The sequence below is a fragment of the Doryrhamphus excisus genome, linkage group LG23 (genome assembly GCF_037039965.1).
Source record: "Doryrhamphus excisus strain RoL-2023G ecotype Guam linkage group LG23, RoL_Dexc_Guam_v1.1, whole genome shotgun sequence".
NCBI lineage: Eukaryota > Metazoa > Chordata > Actinopteri > Syngnathiformes > Syngnathidae > Doryrhamphus > Doryrhamphus excisus.
Genome location: NC_136379.1, coordinates 5,728,129 through 5,750,114, shown reverse-complemented (window position 1 = coordinate 5,750,114; position 21,986 = coordinate 5,728,129). Strand labels below are relative to the sequence as shown.

The 21,986-nt window shown below is 39.6% G+C and overlaps 1 protein-coding gene and 1 long non-coding RNA gene across 2 annotated transcripts in view; one reads left to right on the top strand and one right to left on the bottom strand.

Moving 5' to 3' along the window:
• LOC131107832 (uncharacterized) overlaps positions 1–21,986 on the bottom strand; it is a 204,444-nt gene that overhangs the window by 144,407 nt on the left and 38,051 nt on the right. The window lies entirely within an intron of this gene.
• On the top strand, positions 466–21,528 carry gpm6aa (glycoprotein M6Aa). Its single transcript, XM_058058177.2, has 7 exons — positions 466–740; positions 12,513–12,705; positions 12,858–13,014; positions 15,923–16,076; positions 16,293–16,369; positions 18,131–18,196; positions 19,804–21,528. Exons 1-7 carry the CDS (start codon positions 704–706, stop codon positions 19,954–19,956), a joined length of 837 nt encoding a protein of 278 aa, XP_057914160.1. The 5' UTR covers positions 466–703; the 3' UTR covers positions 19,957–21,528.

Here is a 21,986-nt window from a genome sequence, read left to right as displayed (position 1 = left end):
GAATCTTCCCGCTTGGAGTGATGAGAGAAAGGAAAATACCATTTCAGAGGGAATTAGTAGTCTAGCGATGCACAGAAAGAACACCATGACAATGCAGTGTTGGTACAATGTAATGTGGAGCACTAATACCATTAGGCAGAATCCCATTTGGAAAACCAGATGATCCCACTCACGCCCTCCTTTTTTTTTTTAACAGCGATGTTGCATCAATGCAGCAGAGGCACTGAGTCGAGTTGGGGAGGGGGGTCAGGCTTCACCATTCGGTTTGCAGTTGTCTTTTTGAGTTGTCGGGGTGGGGTGGAGGGGGTGTTTAAACACGCATCGAGCGGTGAGAGGGTCCCGTCTAGACGCTCATTCCTCTCATTGCAGTGTTTCATATATCCCACATTTCACCTGCCTTGTCCACCCTCCCTCCCCCATCACACATGCGCTCTACCGCCTAGCAGGGACCACCCTACGCTCCCCAGCGCCCCCCTCCCTCCTCCGCTAGGGTTACCAAGGAGGGTTTTTCAGTGCTTGTCTCGGCGGTTTGCGATGGGCAGCATCACAAAGGCTCAGTGATTCCTGGCTGGTTTTGCACGGATGCTTGACAGAGCTCAGCTGAAGACACGGCAGCATTTTGTGGACTATTTGACCTAAAATAAGGCGGTGAACTTGGGCGATATCTGTATTAACTCCTCGACTACACAGCACAGCAAACACCATGGAAGAAGACATGGATGAGGGGCAGACCCAAAAAGGTAAAAGTATTTTATGTTCAATGTTTGTATGAAGTGTTAAAGCGCTGCGGAGTGAATCGAGGAGCAGCTGTTAGTGCTTCCATTGTCCGTTGAGTGTGAGCACTCCACTGAAGAGCGCACGTCTGCGTGTGCTGTGTTTGGGTCGTCGGAGGGGTGTGAATTGTCGGGGATGCGATTGGGGGGTGGGGTGGGGGCGCCTTTGTTTCCTTGGTAAGGCTTCCATGCATGTTGCAAGGCGTGACGGCTGAGCCTGCACACTTTAATCCGTCAACGGTGGCCAGAGTATTGCAATACAAACGTACTTTTTAGTACATTTTATATTCTTAGTTAACGGCGCTACCGTGAATACTAGTAGATTGCGTCATGCTTAGCAGTTATGAGAATACACTGGGATGAGATATCAGCACATAGAATGGCTGTCATGCAATGTTCATGTTTTTGCTTTATTACACGCACAGATTGAATTACGTCAAAGCGCCTGAAGGGGGCGCTCCTCAAATAAAACTGACAAAACAAAGTGTAGAAATAGAACATAACATTTGTAAGAAAATTTGACATTTTATATTTTTTATATTAAAGTTTGGCATTGTTTTTATCTTGAAAAAAAACACATCATGTGACAATATGAGATAATATGAGAAATAATAGAACAGTTTTGCCTGCCAATTGTCAAGTGAAATGGCGTGACAGGTTAGCTTGTACATCTTGTCCTCCTTGAACATGCAACTCTTCACAGGCAAACCAACCGCAGTGGTTGTCATGACGATGGCCAACTGTAGTCATTACCATCATCATCATCATCACCTCACCCACTGATGACATGTCATTAGCACCACAATAGGTCAACTCATCTAAGAATATAACAAATATTTGAACAAACATTTGAACATGCATCAGATTACAATTGAATGCATCACATAATCAATTCACAGTTCCACATGTCCAAAAGGAGTAGGAAGAAGCAAATCTTATTAAATCCTACCCCTCCATCTGGTACTTTTACAATCAGTAACTGTTACATTTGTTCACTTCCTGCTTTCCTAATATAGTTTGTTGTTTGTTTTTTTTACATTTTGTTATTTTTTGTCCCGTACCGAAGTACGAGGTGATATGAGCATCCAATGCCATAATGGGTACCATAGTAAGTGTCAATATAGTGATATGTATAGCACATCATGACTGGTTCAAGACTCTTCATCCTTGTATTTAGCAAACATCAACTACTTGTATTGTTTCTTGAATTCGCCCATCATTATTATATATATATTTTTATATTATTTATTAATATATATATATTATTACATTTGATCATTTTATGATAAATATTAAATATTAGTTGTTTTATATACAATATTATTTTACAGTTTTCTGTAGTTTTGATGAAATTAGGACATATTTTGTCAGCTACACGCAGTATTTTGATGTATTTGCATGTCTAACATAATCCACACTATGAAGTGGGGTACAATTTGGTTGTGAATTATTACATTTGATCATTTTATGATAAATATTATATATTCATTGTTTTATACACAATATTATATATATATATATATTGAATATTTATGTTTTTAAAATTTAATATTTAATATTTATCATCATTTTCATATTTATCATTTTATGATAAATATTAAATATTCGTTATTTTATACACAATTGTATATATATTTAATTTTTATTTTTTTAATTTAATATTTATCATAAAATGATAAAATGTATTAATTCACAGGCAAATTGTACCCCACTTCACATAGTATGGATTATGTTAGACATGCAAGTACATCAAAAATATGTCCTAACTTCATTGAAACTACAGAAAACTGCACATTTTTGACTATAAACCCACAAAAAGAGACCAGAACACTTGTATGCTTTTATGCTTATCCACAACCAGATCCTAACAACTTTAATATGAACACGCTCTCGGCTGCCGTTTGTGTGCTGAGGCACTGCTGTTCTTCAAGGAAGAGCTTTGACACGCAAATGTTCAACTGACCCAAAGAAGCATCCATGCAAGCAGGAAATACGCATCGGCAAATCAGTCATTAACACTATTACCCACCTGCTTATTACTATATTGCCACTGTGAAACAGGAAGTACACTGACGACCTGCAAGAGGATCCATATTTTTAAAACCTGTGGTCTGCTAAGTGTTATTTTTTTTCTCCCATCCGCAAAGGAATGCGGATGAAACTGAAGCTCTCGGTTTACCTTTTAAGATCCTAGACCAGTTGTCTCAAACACGCGGCCCGTGGGCCAAATGTGGCCCGCAGGACACTCGTTTGAGGCCCCAGCCTTGATATGAAAGTTTAATGTTAGTGCAACCCGCGCAAGTTTGATATGGATGCTGTATGGTATCATGTACCCAGAAAGAATTATTACGTTTGATTAATGTTCATGTTAAAGGTTAAATAACTGTTAATAGTTATCCTCCCTATCCATGTGGAAGTGGTAAGTTATTGGCTATTTAAGTTTAAAGGAAAAAACTTGGTTTAGGTCGCTAGCTCTCTAGTTTGCGAGTTAGCATGTGTCTCAAGACCCTGCAGTTGCGCAATATGTTGTAAATAAAAAGAGTATAAATGTGACTATAGTCGTGTTTTGTCATGTCTACAGGGCTCTAATAATGCTTTGTTCATTTTAATCTGAAAAAAATCATTTGTCTACCCACCAACTATATGTGGTTTCTTAAGTTTTTATTATTTGCTGTTTTATTATTATTATTTTTATTATATTTATTTATTACTGATTGATTTATTTTCTTTATTCTTGATTTGTTTATTTATTTTTCATCTTATTTTGTGCAGAAAAATAAAAATTAAGATATTTGAGAACAGTGGAATGTTTTATTAGAGCTTTTATTGTAGAAAATCGGAACCAAATTTTGTATATTTTTCATTTTTTAATATTTTTTTTGGGGAAAACCTGATGCGGCCCAGCCTTGCCCAGACCCTAGCTCCAGTGGCCCCCAGGTAAATTGAGTTTGAGACCCCTAGTCCTAGACTGTAGCCGTTCTCGACACAAAGCCTTGGAAGAGGTCTAACTCTGACCAGATCAAGGTGTAACGGACGTAGACAACATTGGAAGCGAATTAGAACCACACCACCTCCTCCTGTCGCCATCCTGTTAGGGCAGCCATCAGAGATGATGAGTCACATGCAAGCAGGTGGAGGCTTCTCACTAAGCTGGCAAGACGACGTGTCGCAAACAGGCAGCACACAGCAACAAGGGCTGGCTTGGACTCGCACATCCAGAGAAGATTATATGTAAGCAAGCATGAGGTGGAGGATGATGCTGGGGAATTTATCAAATATTATTCCCGCTGAAAGGAAAAAGTGAGAAATGAGAACACCTGTTAGCGTTGTTGGAGCCAAGCACGGTCCCTACAGGGTTCCACTTGACCTTCAGTCAAGCTGTTCATAGAAAGTTCTCATCCAAAGCCTTGTTCCTCTTACATTGTTCTCAACCTAAGACCAGCACAGACCCGAGGTTAAGGGAGTTCCACCAATTGTTCCTAGAAATGTGTCCTCACTGTAACTGGGCTTGAACTTCTGAACGTTTTCTTATTGTTCTCACAGGAAGAAGCCCCATGATTGCCTTCAAGATAAAGCAGGTTTTCACATTAGATGATGTCACTGGACATTTTTGTGAACTCTCTGCAGGGTACACCCATAGTGGTGTAATGGTACAGCTGCTGCTTTTAAAAAGGCATGATCCCAGGAACTAATGTCTAGCGACACAGCATTAAATCATGCACACAGAATCATAAACACAAATAAAATTACCACAAAAGCTTTGTTAAAATATAAAATATCATACAAAAAACTAAGAATCAAAATAATATAAATATGCAAAAATCACGTTAAAAAATGCAGCAGGTCTAAAATGTCTTTATCCTGATTCTCTTCTAAATAAGCAAGCAATGGCTACTTTTGCTTATGTCGACAACCGCTTTTGTCGACATAAGTCAGCCAGTCTTAGGGTTCCTGTGAGTAAAGTACTCTTATGGGTTCAGGGAAGATCGCAGAGGAGGATCATGGGAATCCATACAGCGGACTACAGTATAACCCAGGGGTGGGCAAACTACGGCCCGGGGGCCACATCCGGCCCGCCAAGTGTTTGAATACGGCCCGCCCAATCTTTCCAAAGGATTTCATTTAAACTCAACATACAACCTGGCATCATGGCCTGAGCCAACCTTTTGATGGTTTTATCAATTTCGTTTTTTGACATGGTCTGTTGTTTACAAAGTGCTCCTGAAAAAAGGGACACAAGCACATCATAATAATAATAATTATTATAATTATTATTAAAACTATTATGATTATTATAATTATTATATTAATGCTAATTATTATATTAATTATATATAATATTATTGTTATATTTGCATATTTTACATAATAATATAATAATTATTGTTTTAATTTTATTGTAATTATTATAATATTTTATTATTTTTAAAATATTTAAATATAAATATAAAATAATAAATAATAATAGCAGATTGCATGACAATTTTACAGATACAATAATACCAGGTGGACTGTTACGTGTAAAATATATAGTCTGCCCCCCCCCCCCCCCCCCCCCGTAAATTTTGTCATATCAATGCGAGTCAAAAAGTTTGCCCACCCCTGGTATAACCCCTCGCCTCCAATGTTGTACAATCCGAACATCCACCAAAATTCCGCAAAATATGAAATACAATCCAGATGAAGAGTAGCCACACAGAGGAAAAATATAAATGATGTCGCCAAAAGCAGCAGTGCACCAAGGAAAAGGAAAGCCACGGAAATTAAAATGCATAAAAAGCTCAACACCCCCATGAGTGGCCTGCATTGATTACTACTGTCTACTAAATGTCTGTGCCTGTTGGACTTAACATGACAAGCACAGAGGGGGGGGCAGGCCCCACTGCTTAAAAAGGTTCCACAGGGTGAATTTGAATGAAAAAAAACGACATTGATTCCTTTGCAATGAAGTGAACTGTACAAAGTTTGACATTTGCTCTTTACAGTACATCCTCATGTGAACTCAGCGTGGACAGGGACAGGAAATGTATAAATAAATGTCACTTCTCCATCGTCACACAGAGATTCCTCCAGAGAAAAGAAAGAAGCAAAGCGATGGCTGAGCTTTTTGGGGCCTTTTAGCCCAGAGGGGGCGTGCGGCTAATGTGTCTCGCTCACTATTGTCCCACTGAATTTGTTGACATACAGTAAGTGGGTCACGGCTCTCAAGGCCCCCGTTCCCTGCACAGATTTGGCGCTGTGGTTGGCATGGCAACCATAGTGCTTGATTAAACATGCGCAGAGGAGGTGGTAGCGGTAGCGATGTGGAGAGGGAGTGCAGGGGGGGGGGTGCGCTCGCTGAAGAACACGCTCGCCTCAGGGTGGAGGGGGGCTGCACATTAAATATAGGAAAGCACTGAGAGACGCACATTATAGGCGTGCACCCCCCCACACCCCCACATCCCGTTTCTTCTCATCTATACAACCAAACTTTCATTAAATCTCGAGTAACAAGGCGCTAATAGCTGAATGGTACTCTGCAAATACTGCTAAACATCATTTTTAGTGCTCATTTTATTCATTACCCATTTTGTTCTGCACTGTATCACATTATGGGGCCATCACCTTAAGTCCAGAAATATACTCATTTTAGGCCAATATGTATATCTCATGTATAACTGTATGAGATGAAATGACAAGGCTAAAAATGATAAGAAGTCATAATTAAATTTCATGACAAAAACGACCCTCGTGAGGAAAAAGCGGTAGAAAATGAATGAATGAAACTGTAACAATAATAATAACAATACTACTACTACTACTACTACTACTAATAATAATAATAACAATAACACATTTCCAATTAATATAAAATATTTTTTACTCAAAAATATATATTAATAATACAAATATACTACTAATTATTATAATAATGATAATAATGATTTCCAATTACTTAAAAGAAAAGTATTATTATGTTTACACATGTAAAATAATAATTACAAATAAAAAAATTAAAACATCGTCTCAATAATATATATATATATATATATATATATATATACACACATATATATATATAATATTATTATATTATTATATATAATAATAATAATATTTTTACTCAAATAACTAATTATAATAATAATTATAAAATTAACATAAAAAATAAAATTATAATGCATTTCGAATAACTTCAAATATAACAATTATTATTATTTCTATATATTTACTCAAGTAATATATATTTTATATATATATATATATATATATATTTTATATATATTTATATATATATAAAATATATATTAATAATTAAAAATATAGTGACCATAAGTGACCATAACTAAATAAATGAATAAATACATTTTCAAATACTTCAAAATAATAATCATTATTATTATTGTATGTTAATTCAACCAAAACAATATATTAACAATAACAATTTAATAGGAAAACTATTATCATATACTTTTTTATGTTATTATAGTGCTGCTGATATTACTGTTTTATTACCATATTATTGCACTGCAGACTAGTTTAGTGATTAGTTTAACCAGGAATATAACTATCATGCAATTATGTAACACCAATTTCTGCTTCATATTGCATTTCATTTACTGTGTAATGTAATATTTCCTTTTTGAAATTGAATGTACTGTAGAAGTTCGGAAAATGTGCGTTGCAGTCTCATTAGTGTATCAACAAGCGATTGGAGATGTCTGCCATTCCTAATATAGACACATAATTGATTTTTAAAAAAGGTCATGAGAAGCTTTATTAATTAATGTCAATTGTCTGCCAGGAGCTTGAGGCGGGTTTTTCTTCGAAGGCTGTAATTTATCTCGAGGTCTTATCACAGGATAACCTCGCCATCCGTAATAATGTTGGATCAGTAAGCGAGAGTGTGTATGTGTGTGTGTGTGTGTGTGTCCCTTTTGCCTGTCGTACATGACAATGACAGATGGAGAAGAAGTGGGAGGTGGGAGTGGTCTTGGGAGGGGGTCATCCTCTTCTCTCTTTGTATTAGAGCAAAGCCTTCTGTTGAGTTTTAGGCTCCTTTTCTTTCGTTTTTATGAAACATGAAGACATTTTTAGTGATGAAATATATCTATATATAAATATAATGTCTCTAAGTAAAGCCTAGACGTCTTGCAGGGCAGAGCTGGTCCCAAAAGTAGGGGGAAACCATAGTGTTGCACCATATGTATGTGTAAGTGAGAAGACTACTTCCTGGTTGATGGAAAGTGATGGCTGCGTTTCATCACACACTTTCGTACTCACACTTTTTTAGAGTATAAGTGTGTTCTATTATCTTAAAAAGTGTTGGAAAGTTATGTAAATAATTCCTAACTGGGGCGGGCATCAACAGACTTTTACAATTCAAAGAATAAATTGGGACAGTGTCTAGTTTTCCATAACAACAACAACAACAAATTCTCCCCTATGGATCTTCCCAATTCATCACTCGTCCCAAATTGATAGCTAAGCACTCAAACGATGCTAGCAAGTCCTCATTAAGCAGCACGGCTTTTATTTTCCTGCAGGTAGCGTTGCTCTAAGCACAATGTATCAATAATAAATGCAGAATGCTTTGCGCTCGCCAACACTGTGCCGCTTCTGAATTATGGATTCAACATCCAGCAGCTCCTCCGCATTTTTATTTTTTTTTATTTTTTAAACCCAGCAAAGCTTCGGCAAAGCTGCCAAACCGGGTGTGTTGTTGATGTGGCACAATAGCGATGGATGACGAAGTAGTCATTTATACTGAAAGAGGTCAGGAGGAGCGAAATGCTGGAGGCGGCACATCTTTAAAGCCTCAGCGAGGTGATGAGCTCACAATGGTGGGACATAAAGTCTTATTAGGGATGTTCGCAGCCATGCTAAAAGGTCATTTTATTGCCTGACTTCTTTCATAAAAAAACACAGAATGACAGAATTGTGCTGCACCCCACATTTCAAATCATGTGCTATGAAACTTTATGTGCTCACACTTAAAAGTACCATGGATTTACTACATTTAGAACACTATTAGATACACGCCACTGACTGACACAATTACATATAACCTACTTACGTATATCCTTCCTGTGATAGAATACTTTGATCAATATTACAATATGCCACTGATCTCTATACAGTATAATTCCATTAGGAGGTAAATGGTCATTAAAACATATAGTTTATTTATATATTATATATACTGTGCAGAAGTAAGTCCATGCATACTTTTAATGTGTACAGACATATTACAGACGTAGTTGACATGCTCAAGGGCATGAAAAAATATATTTTTGTTTGCGTCTTGCATTAATTAATACAGTTAAATGGAAAATTAAACATGCTGTACACACATACAGTCTATGTGTAATGTGTGTGTTATATATGTGCAAAAATATATATTATCATTATAAAATATTATATATGTATATTATATTTTTAATTATAGATATGCATACATTTTATATTTTTATCCATTTTAGCCATATACAATACACTTTTTACACAGCAGCATAGAAAATGGATGGATTTTGCTGCAATACTGCCTCTGTCCAGAGGGAGGCTGACGTCATTTCAGAGCCCAGCAGGCACCAATGAATGGGTTGTTAAGATGCATGATGGAAAATGTCAAACTAGTAATTTTCCACTCGTATTGGTACATGCTTGTATATTTCTTAGGTATTACTTTTGAATGTTAAGTTGCTGTGTGATGACTTTAGTATTCTTTGTAAGATGACATATGGAATCTGACTGTTATATTATAAATAATGTGTGTAAATAGAAATACGTCCATCACCAAAGCTACTAAGGAAGATAAAATAAAAAGTGTATTTTATTCTGAGGTATTCTGAGGTGATTGCAAAGACTCTCACAAAGCATTTCCTGGAGAAAAGGGAGTTTCTAAAAATAAAACAACAAGATACACATTGAAGTGACAGCACAGTCCAACAATGGAGGAGATACAGTAGGCGGACTTGCTGTTAATCCAAGCAAATGTGGACCCAGGCCAGAAGCACAGCCTTAGCAGGCTGAGCAGCTACTTGCTATTCCGCTCATGTTTACAGCAGAATTAGGAGCAAAGAGTTGAGAAAGAGGAGAAGGAGGCAAAAGGGAACACTAAGAAAAGTAAAGCTGATAGAAGAGTCATTGATTGACACTGTCGGGGATCTTTCCTGAACTTAACATGTATGCAAACGAGGAAACATTGACATGACATTCCAACAGAAACAACATGACATTTGACTTCCTGGTATCATTCCCGCTCTGAGGCAGCTGTGCATAGTTAGCAGGCCGCGCTCGTCAATAGTCTGTGTTGTTCATTCATTGCGATGCATTGATAATAGACCTACAACCTGATGGTGCCTTCCGCAGGAAATAAACCCTGCTGATGCATTGGCACTGACAAATAACTCTTTTAGCACTCCGGCCCCCAGGCCTTGAGTTTGAAACCTGTTCATTCATTCATTCATTCATTTTCTACCACTTATGCCAGCTGCCTTCAAGCGAGAGGCGGGGTACACCCTGGACTGGTGGCCAGCCAATCACAGGGCACATATAGACAAACAACCATTCACACTCACGTTCATACCTATGGACAATTTGGAGTCGCTAATTAACCTAGCATGTTTTTGGAATGTGGGAGGAAACCGGAGTACCCGGAGAAAACCCACGCATGCACGGGGAGAACATGCAAACTCCACACAGAGATGGCTGACGGTGGAATTGAACCCTGGTCTCTTAGCTGTGACGTCTGCACGCTAACCACTGGACCGCCGTGCCGCCCACCTGTTCATTAATTCATTCATTTTCTACCGCTTTCCTTCACGAGGGTCGCGGGGGTTGCTGGAGCCTATCCCAACTGTCTCCGGGCGAGAGGCGGGGTACACCCTGGACTGGTGGCCAGCCAATCACAGGGCACATATAGACAAACAACCATTCACACTCACATTCATACCTATGGACAATTTGGAGTCGAAACCTGTTCAGTGCAATGTAAACTTCAAAATCAAAGCACAAAATAACTAACCCGCTGCAATATACACCCATTTTATTTTAATTTGTTAGTTTATTGTCATTGTTGTCAAGACATACACAACCCAAAGAATGGGATTAAAAGTCAGGGTCGTCAAATAAATCCAAAGCAGTGGAATTTAAATGTCAGGCAAAACAAATGACAAAGCCAATTAAAGGCATAAAGACAGGATGCAGGAGGAAAGATGGACTTGCTGGTGAATAAGTTGCTTCTATTTGCGGCTTTAAATGGTGTAATAGTGGTAGAATACACTTGTCAGCCCTCGTATGTCAGAGAGAAAATGAACTGTGGCCTACTTTCTCTGTCAACGTGATGGATTTGTTCTGTAGTGCATGGCTGTGCATGGATGGCTGCCAACTGGGCTTTGAATTTGGGAGATGCTAAATGGCAAAACTGTGTTCTTTAAAAGAAGTGCTGAGAGCCGAAAAAAGAAAGAGCAGATTTCCTTTTTTTTTTTTTTTTTTTTTTTTACCCTAGCACAGGGGTCTCAAACTTAATTTACCTGGGGACCACTGGAGCTAGAGTCTGGGTGAGGCTGGTCCGCATCAGGTTTAAAAAAAAATGCATTTATTAAAAACAGAAAAAAATATTAATATAATATATTATAATATATATAATTTAAAAAACTGTCTTCAAAGCTTTTGCTTCTTCTATACCAGGGGTCAGCAACCTGCGGCTCCAGAGCCGCATGTGGCTCTTCAGCCTCTTTATTGTGGCTCCCTTTGCGATGCTTGAATATTTTTAACACCCGAGTGGAGAAAATGCACGTCTTTTGTAATGAGTTTTAAAAAATCCAACTTTGTCTGAGACCATGAATGCATCCTGAGTGAGTTCTGACTGCTATCCAGTTCAGTACATGAAGAAAAACAAGTAATACTTACCTACAAATCTAAAAAATAAATTCGAGATAATTTAAAAACAGCGGCATGGGAACTTGTTTTTACGTTTACAGTAGTTTACACATACATTTATGTAAGTTTATCTCCAAAACTAGCAAGAGTACTCCAACTCGTCTTTTCTTATCTGAACTACTTTGATACCCCCAAATTCCCTCCAATGTTGTTTTAAACATACTATATGTTTTGCGGCTCCAGGCTATTTTTCTTCAGTGGGCATTGGGTAAAATGGCTCTTTTCATAGTGAAGGTTGCCGACCCCTGTTCTATACACTCTCTACACTTTTCAGTGCTTTGGTTCTGGTTTTCCACAAGAAAATCTCTGATAAAACATTCCACTGTTCTCAAATATCTTAATTTCTATTTGCTACACAAAATAAGATGAAAAACTTTTATAAAAAATGAAATTAAATCAAAATGAAGAAAATCAATAAAATAATAATAAAACAGCAAATAAGAAAAACTTAAGAAACAACATAGTTGGAGAATTTTATTTTTTTTTAGATTCAAATTAACAGTATTAACAGTTATTTAACCTTTAACATGAACATTAATGAAACTTAATCATTTTATCTAATTAGCAAGTTAGCATCGTTACATCTGGGAGCAGCGCCGTAACTTGCAAAACCGCATCAATTGTGTTAAGCTGTCATTTCTGGGTACATGATACCATACAGCGTCCATATCAAACATTCAACTTTCATATCAACGTGGGGGGGCCTCAAAGTAGCATCCCACGGGCCACATTTGGCCCGCGGGCTGCAAGTTTGAGACCACTGCCCTAGCATGACCTGACTGAGAAGTGACAATATCCACCTCCTGGTGTGTTTAGGGTGCCTGGAATGCTGCATCAAATGCCTGGGTGGGATCCCTTACCCCTCGCTGATAGCCACCATCTTGCTCTACGCCGGAGTGGCTCTATTCTGCGGTTGCGGACATGAGGCTTTGTCCGGCACCGTCACTATTCTACAAAATTACTTTGAGGTGGTGCGGAGCCCCGTCGATGCACTGGACGTCTTCACCATGTGAGTATCACTGGTTCGAAGACATAGCTGTGCCTCGGATTTGAGCATAATTTACCTGTCATAGAAATGCCATCCAATGGAAAAGTTTCACATTGGATTCCTTGCTGCGTGGATGCATTCTTTTATTTTTATTTTATTATTTTTACTTCCAGGATCGACATCATCAAGTACGTGATCTACGGCATTGCGTCGGCATTCTTCGTCTACGGCATCCTGCTCATGGTGGAAGGCTTTTTCACCAGCGGTGCAATCAAAGATCTCTATGGAGACTTCAAGATCACCACCTGCGGACGCTGTGTCAGCGCTTGGGTAGGTTCGGACATGAATACTGCTGTGATTTAAAGTTAGATTATAACCTCGGAGATTGGCTGCCCGCTTTCTAAACAAATTGTAAACAGACGGGTTAGCGTGCAGACCTCACAACTAGGAGACCAGGGTTCAATTCCACCCTCGGCCATCTCTGTGTGGAGTTTGCATGTTCTCGCCGTGCATGTGTGGGTTTTCTCCGGGTACTCCGGTTTCCTCCCACATTCCAAAAACATGCTAGGTTAATTGGCGACTCCAAATTGTCCATAGGTATGAATGAGAGTGTGAATGGTTGTTTGTCTACATATATGAGCCCTGTGATTGGCTGGCGACCAGTCCAGGGTGTATCCCTCAGCTGGGATAGGCTCCAGCACCCCCCGCGACCCTTGTGAGGAATAAGCGGTAGAAAATGAATGAATGTTGGAAGGTCTGTAGGACCCAACTTCTTGAAGGCCTGCTCCAATTTAGGCTCGACTTTTGCAAAACATTAATACGTTTCAGCTAGGTAACCCTGTCAATCTGTCTTTAATTTATCATTACCTGCTCATAATGAAGAACACTAACAAGCAAAAAGGCTGACGGCAGTTGTGGTTGACTGTCCCAAAAAAAAACACTAATTAATTGCACGTCTTAGAGAATTACACCACAAAAACAAAAACATTAAATGCAGCAACGGATGGTAAGAGTGTCTATTTCTTTGGTGCTACAGTGAAGAAAATAAGTATTTGAACACCCTGCTATTTTGCTATTTCTCCCACTTAGAAATCATGGAGGGGTCTGAAATTTTCATCGTAGGTGCATGTCCACTGTGAGAGAGATAAACTAAAAAGAAAAATCCAGAAATCACAATGCATGATTTTTTAACAATTTATTTGTGCGATACAGCTGCAAATAAGTATTTGAACACCTGTGTATCATCTAGAATTCTGACCCTGAAAGACCTGTTAGTCTGCCCATTAGAAGTCCACCTGCACTCCATGTATCATCCTGAATCAGATGCACCTGTTTGAGGTCGTTAGCTGCATAAAGACACCTGTCCACCCCATACAATCAGTAAGACTTTAACTTGTAACATGGCGAAGACCAAAGAGCTGTCCAAAGACACCAGAGACAAAATTGTACACCTCCACAAGGCTGGAAAGGGCTACGGAGCAATTACCAAGCAGCTTGGTGAAAAAAGGTCCACTGTTGGAGCTATCATTAGAAAATGGAAGAAGCTAAACATGACGGTCAATCTCAATCGGAGTGGAGCCCCATGCAAGATATCACCTCGTGGGGTCTCAATGATTCTAAGAAAGGTGAGGAATCAGCCCAGAACTACACGACAGGACTTGGTCAATGACCTGAAAAGAGCTGGGACCACCGTTTCCAAGGTTACTGTAGGTAATACACTAAGACGTCATGATGTGAAATCATGCATGGCACGAAAGGTTCCCCTGCTTAAACCAGCACATGTCAAGGCCCGTCTTAAGTTTGCATATGACCATTTGGATGATACAGAGGAGTCATGGGAGAAAGTTTTATGGTCAGATGAGACCAAAATAGAACTTTTTGGTCATAATTCCAATAAGCGTGTTTGGAGGAAGAAGAATGAAGAGTACAATCCGAAGAACACCATCCCTACTGTGAAGCATGGGGGTGGTAGCATCATGCTTTGGGGGTGTTTTTCTGCACATGGGACAGGACGAGTGCACTGCATTAAAGAGAGGATGACTGGGGCCGTGTATTGTGAGATTTTGGGGAACAACCTCCTTCCCTCTGTCAGAGCATTGAAGATGGGTCGTGGCTGGGTCTTCCAACACGACAACGACCCGAAGCACACAGCCAGGAAAACCAAGGAGTGGCTCCGTAAGAAGCATATCAAGGTTCTAGCATGGCCCAGCCAGTCTCCAGACCTGAACCCAATCGAAAATCTTTGGAGGGAGCTCAAACTCCGTGTTTCTCAGCGACAGCCCAGAAACCTGACTGATCTAGAGAAGATCTGTGTGGAGGAGTGGGCCAAGATCCCTCCTGCAGTGTGTGCAAACCTGGTGAAAAACTACAGGAAACGTTTGACCTCTGTAATAGCAAACAAAGGCTACTGTACCAAATATTAACATTCATTTTCTCAGGTGTTCAAATACTTATTTGCAGCTGTATCACACAAATAAATTGTTAAAAAATCATGCATTGTGATTTCTGGATTTTTCTTTTTAGTTTATCTCTCTCACAGTGGACATGCACCTACGATGAAAATTTCAGACCCCTCCATGATTTTTAAGTGGGAGAAATAGCAAAATAGCAGGGTGTTCAAATACTTATTTTCTTCACTGTAAATGGTCAGGGTTCAGGAATAGCAGGGTCCTGGATTCTGATTGGAGAACATGGCTGTAGAACCTCGCAACTGTTGCAAAAGAGCATCTTTGCCTACTTAGAAGTTAGTCATTTAAAGCAACTGGTCATTTAAACATTACTGGTAATGTATGAAAAATATGGACTTATACTAATGCAATTAATGACTGGTTAAAGTTTGAGGCTTAAAATGTGATAATCCAGGCAAAAAAACAAAAAAAAACTCTAAAGCAGACAAAAATAACATGACATACTGAACGTATAAACATGTTACAGCTGAGATGCTCCATAATTGCATTGCAGTGAAAATATTCAATTATGAGGATATGACAATAATTAAACATGTCAACGCATATCGAGGAGTCTGCAGTAACAAGATTATCTCAGCCGTGAAATTAGTTTGCAAATCTGGAGCTCCCCGGGGAGGCGAAGGAAGCGATCAGAATTTGTGGTCATTGGAAAAAAATGTTTCTATTGATTTTTTTTTTTTTTTTTTTACGTAAAAAGTAGCTTGCAAAGTACTAAAATGTGCTCGCTCTGTGAAATAAGAGACACTAACTGCCATATTGTGTTCTTTCAGTTCATCATGCTGACGTACATCTTCATGCTGGCCTGGCTCGGAGTGACAGCTTTCACCTCCGTGCCCGTCTTTATCTATTTCAACATCTGGAATATTTGCCAAAATGCAACCGTGCTGGAAGGAACCACTCTATGCCTGGACCCCCGCCAATATGGTAGGCAGCAACCGTCTCTGCTTGACTTCAGTGGTTTTATTTCAAAAGAATTTAATTTAACAGCTCATTTGGCTAAGTCCCTTTGAATATGCGGCAATTCTCTTAGTGTATTAGTTCCAAATTACCCTGCAAGTTAGTCCAGTTGTTTTGCTACTGTGTGATAGAAGTATACACAAGAAGAGGTGACGCTAATTAAAACAATGTGTTATATGACAGGCATTGTGCCGCTTGCCAAGGCAAAAACAGTGTGTGCCGGACGAGAGGACTTCTACAAGATGTGTGAATCCAACGAGGTGAGGTGATGGTGATGATCGTGGTAAAACGATAAAACGTTTTCTGGCTTGTTTCGATAATGTCTAAGATTGGGGAAGGAATGGCAGCTTTCTGCATGTACACATAATACTCTCCATAAGATGTATTTTTGTTCATATTTTGTGTGTGTGAAACAGATTTGATAGATTGATATTGTTTCTTGTGAAAAAAATGGCTTTGGATTTCGGTTTCGGTTTTGGATACCACTGTACCTGAAGTACGACGACTTTCAGAAACATCATTAGGCATACATAACAATTAAATAATAACAATAAGTGAACACAAAAATGAATTTCCACTCTCTTTATATTGCTATAACTGTACTACCGTGACTTAGCATTATTACATTTAGCATCACAATGGCTAACGCCTTTCACTATTGGATGTACAGTCATGGCCAAAAGTTTTGAGAATGACAAAAATAATAATTTTAACTGTTGCTACAGTTTTTATGATGCATATACTCCACAATGTTACGAAGAGCGACATTTCTGCTGCATTTCAGCCCTGCCACAAAAGAAGCTGATGTCATGCTACATCGATCAGAGTGTTCTAATTGATTGAGTTAGAATGGCTACCTGGAAGGAAACGTGTCATCATGGTTCTGTGCACAAAAAGGGCTTCATGGGCAACGATATTGCTACTAGTAGCATGGCACCTAAACCAACCATTTATCAGATCATCAAGAACTTCAAGCATCTGGAGTGTCTTCAAAAGCTGATTTAGTCGGGATCGGGAGGGACCACCAGCACAGGAATGGTAGCAGGCAAGCTTGAGTGCATATGCTCGCAAAAAATTTGGAAGATGGTCTGGTTTCAAGAAGGAGGCATAGAAATCACTTATCTCCAGGAAAAAAACATCCGACTGGTATTCTGCAAAGGATACAGGTGTTGTGAAGACTGGGGAAAAACATTTTGGACACTTTTATGGTTGTTTGAGGTGTCCACAAAAAAAGCCTGTCCAGAGAAGAAAAGGTGAAAAGATGTCATGCCAACAGTAAAGCACCCTGAAATCCTTGAAGTGTTTAGGTTGCTTCCCAGCCACGGCAGTAAGCTCACTCATAATTTTGCCCAAAGAACACAGGTATGGATCAAAAATGGTACCAAAACAACCTCTGAAAGCAACTTCTCCAAGCCATCCAAGAACAGTTTAGTGACAAAAAAGGCCTTCTTCAATAGCAAAAGTGAAAAAAAACTAAAACACAGTAAAATGGTAACATTTAACAAAAAGACCGTAAAAGTAGCAAACTTTATGAAAACCAATACTTGTGTCATTCTTTGGCCAATAAGCTGTTTACAAACAGTTGTTATAGTACTGGATGTATTTGTAAACCGCTTGGCTATGCCAGCCACCCGTTCTGCCGGGGCTCAAACCAGGATACAAGGAAATGAGTCACGAACACTATCCATCAAACTCAAAGCCCAAGAGCTGTCGACTCAATATCCAGCGACTCTTGGGGTGTCAGGGTGTTAGGTTTCCCCAACATACGTCTGCACAGCTGCACCAGCACTCAACCCTCCGGACTTCACTCTCATCCGGTGTCACGCCACCAGCAAAAGCTCAATGGCTCACGCTTAACCATCGGTTAGTGCGTGGGCGGAAACCTGTCACTGAAGGTTCTATCCATATAGAAGTGATCCTCTACGGATGTAAACTTTTTATGTTATTTTCTGGGAAAACGATGTTTGCTGACCTGTAAATCTACGGAAACCAACCTCAGATGTCATTTGTCTTTGCCACAGCTGAACATGACCTTCCACCTGTTCATCTGCGCCTTGGCTGGAGCAGGAGCTGCCGTCATTGCGATGGTGAGATTCCACTCAAAAACACTCAAATCTTTCAAATCTCCGGTAGCATTATTAGAACGCTAGTGCTGTTTTTCCAGTTGGGCTCATTTGCTAAGCAAAACTACTCATTGTTCTGGTGTCGTGTTCGATTCTATTTTAAAACACAACAGAGGGGAAAATCCCTTGTGTTTTGTTGTTCCTGCATGGTTGGCGGCCTCGACCGCGAACCGCCGTTAATCTGAGAGAAGGCATTTTGGCGCAGTGAAAAGACGCCGTTTGTCTCCCTCCCTTCCTCTTTTGGAGGCGCCTGGCATGTCATGACGTTGCCATGGGAACAGAGAAGAAGAAGAAAAAGGAGAAAAATGAGAGTGGCAAACACCGTTCTGTCATTTCTGGAGGAGCCGGAAAGACAAAGTCTTAGTGAGGCAGAAATTCTGATGATGATCACGGTCAAATAATAGCAGAATAGAGCAATTACATTGTGATAAGCCGATTACCCAAACAGTTTATAAAGCTCCTAAACACAATTCAAAGTCAAAGCTAATTGGGTAAATGCACTTTAAGTCAGAGGCTTGACGATTGCAGTCTAATGAGTGGATTTGCAGATTCACCCAATTGACTGCTGATAAGGGCTGGAATAGAACCTAAAGCACACAGTCATAGCAGTTCAATATGTTCAGTCTGTGCTGTGCTGCTGCTATGGCAACCAGTCCAAGAATGTAACCAGTGTCATGGTGCCCTCTGCTGGAGATTTTTCAAAGTGATTCAACAGGATCTTTGTCTAATAAAACAAAGTTGTATACAGTGAGGCTGCACGGTGATTAAGTGGTTAGCGCACAGACCTTACAGCTAGGAGACCAGGGTTCAATTCCACCCCCGGGTATCTCTGTGTGGAGTTTCTATGTTCTCCCCGTGCATGTGTGGGTTTTCTCCGGGTACTCCGGTTTCCTCCCACATTCCAAAAACATGCTAGGTTAATTGGCGACTCCAAATTGTCCATAGGTATGAATGTGAGTGTGAATGGTTGTTTGTCTATATGTGCCCTGTGATTGGCTGGCTGAGAAAAAGCGGTAGAAAATGAATGAATGTGTACAGTGGATGTTAGACTCCACCTTTGTCACTGATTCTGTTCATTACCTTTACAGACAGAATCTGGTGTCCCATATTTGGGTTTTAGGATCTTATTGCTTCCATTCGATCACAGTTAAGAGTGAAGTACTGACTCAGGTTTCTAAGGTTGGATTGGAAGAGGTGGTCCGGGGCCCGCATCGAATCCATGCACATGTAGCAAAGTCTCATAATGATTGTAAAGCAATCGCTCAGTCAAATTTTGGTTGTATGAAGCCACATTTTTGTTCTTTCAGTCACTAACCAAGGATCTTGACTTAAGGTGAGGGTAGGAACAGATATCGACCGGTGGTTCAGCTCTAGAGTCTGCATCACTGCAGACGCCGCAATAATCAATCTGTCGATCTTACCTTAAATCTTTCCCTCGGAATGAACCCGGAAATGGTACTTTACCCTTTTCCGGGCAAGAACCATGCACTCAGGATAAAGGGTGTTGATTTTGTAATGTCATGACTACATGTGAGAGAAAAATGAACTGTATGTTATCTTTACCATCCTAGATCCACTACTTGATGGTTCTGTCAGCCAACTGGGCTTACGTGAAGGACGCGTGCCGGATGCAGAAGTACGAGGACATCAAGTCCAAGGAGGAGCAGGAGCTTCACGACATCCACTCCACTCGCTCCAAGGAACGACTTAACGCTTACACATAAAAAAACCAAGCAGGACACTCCGCCCCCCCCTCTCTCTCTTTACCCTCCTCCTTCTGTCTCTTTTCTGTCTTTCTAACTGTCTCTCTCTCTCTCGACCAGGGGAGGGCGGATGGCGCCCGGGAGGGGGGGGGCCCAAAACCACCTCTGATGTCACTGGTGCGTCACATGAGAATGTGGTTTGTGGGGGGGTGGATGTCACACAAACAGCCCCAGCCACAAGCAACATTTCTGTTGACATCAAAAGCCCGTTTACCTCTCTCTCTCTCTCTTGGATGCTGTTTATTATCATTATGGCAGTTATTGGAATATTAAAACAAGTTCAGTGCCCATGGTAGTTGTAGTGTAGTTTGTAGAATCACAAGTAGCAGTGATAGTTTTGAATTATTTTTTACTTTTTTCTCTTAAATATTATTTATTTTTATTTGATTTATGAGGGGGTGAAAAGGGGCTTTAAAGGGTTCTCAAGCACATTTCTCATCTCATGATGTGTGATATCAATGTACTGTATGTGAATTTTTTTCTGGGAAAAAAAAAAAAAAAAAAGTGTTGCCAGGGATTAAAACCACTAATCACAACACAGTATCTTAATCGACTTTATATTTTAAATACATAAAAACAATAAATACCAAATCATTTGATAAAGCCACGCTAGATGTGCCGCACCTGTTAAACAGGATAAGTATATTTTGATTGATATGAAAAATGGGGCTAAATCAAAGTGGGTTATTTTATGCTACAATATTTTTGAAGTAACTGTGGACTGTGAATGGTTCCATCTTCATTAAAGCACATGCTCATCGATTTCTGATAAATAATCACATTTTTTTTGCAGACTCTGCACTGTACATACATACGATATATCAAAGCATTCCTATATGTCATGAAGTACTGCGATTGGAGTTACGGAGGAGAACAGCAGACGGTCTGATGGGGGAAAAGTGTGATTGTCGTGTTCATCACAAGAAGAAGCCTGACAGCTGATGTGCCAGTAAAAACAATAAATATCGTCAGTGTTTATGCGCTTATTCGATCATGTCTGTGCTCTCGTTAGCGCGTCGGTGTTCAACTCCAAGTTGGAAAACTGTACTGTTAGTAAAGACTGTGAATTTAGATGTTTTTTCGTGGCATGGACATGCATTAATATAGTCTGATCGACTCAAAAGTTACTTTTCTCTCACTTGTTTACTTTTATTTCGACACTTTTGCCTGTCTTGCTGGACCAGCCCTTTGTTTCAATGTGCAGTATACTAAAGCTTCCATATTACGCTTACAGCACCATGCAACTTATATAGAGACTGTAGTGTTTTTAAGTTGTGTTGATTTAGTTTGTGATGAGGAAACGTCCTAAAAGATGATACTTGTACCGACATTGCTTAATCTGTACTGATCCGCTCTCGGCTTTCTCCTTGTATTTGTCTTTTGTACTTTCACTACCAATGCTTAGTAGAGAGGCTTTACGAATTGGATTTGTTTTGTATACATCCATGTGCCAACAGCTTGAAGTGGCTTATTTGACCTGTATGATCAAATTTGCTTGCATAAATAAAACTCACTTGTGTATTTGTTGATTAATAGGCGGTGGTGTTGTGTTCTCGTAGCGAGCAACATTATGGAGAAGTGGGAATATATGGCGGCTTGGCCTTCAGGGGGTGCAAAAAAATATAAAAAGAAATTCACCTTATTAAAACTGGTTATGACTATGAGTTCTTAAAATTGTCCACATTGCTTCAAAGGCAAAGCAATTCACAATTTATAATACTAGAAATTATATAGTTTGGGAAATACTGTCATTCCTCGTTTAGCGTGGTTAATCAGTTCCAGAACCAACCATTCATTCATTTTCTATCGCTTATCCTCACGAGGGTCGCGGCCGTGCTGGAGCCTATCCCAGAGGCGGGGTACACCCTGGACTGGTCGCCAGCCAATAACAGAGCACATATAGACAAACAACCATTCACACTCACATTCATACCTATGGACAATTTGGAGTCGACAATAAACCTAGCATGTTTTTGGAATGTGGGAGGAAA

Excerpts from the sequence above, each read along its gene's own strand:
- gpm6aa (XM_058058177.2), top strand. The coding sequence starts at position 704 with ATGGAAGAAGACATGGATGAGGGGCAGACCCAAAAAG. Across the intron at positions 12,706-12,857 it reads GCACTGGACGTCTTCACCAT|GATCGACATCATCAAGTACG; the intron begins GTGAGTATCACT and ends TTTTACTTCCAG. Across the intron at positions 18,197-19,803 it reads GAGCTGCCGTCATTGCGATG|ATCCACTACTTGATGGTTCT; the intron begins GTGAGATTCCAC and ends TTACCATCCTAG.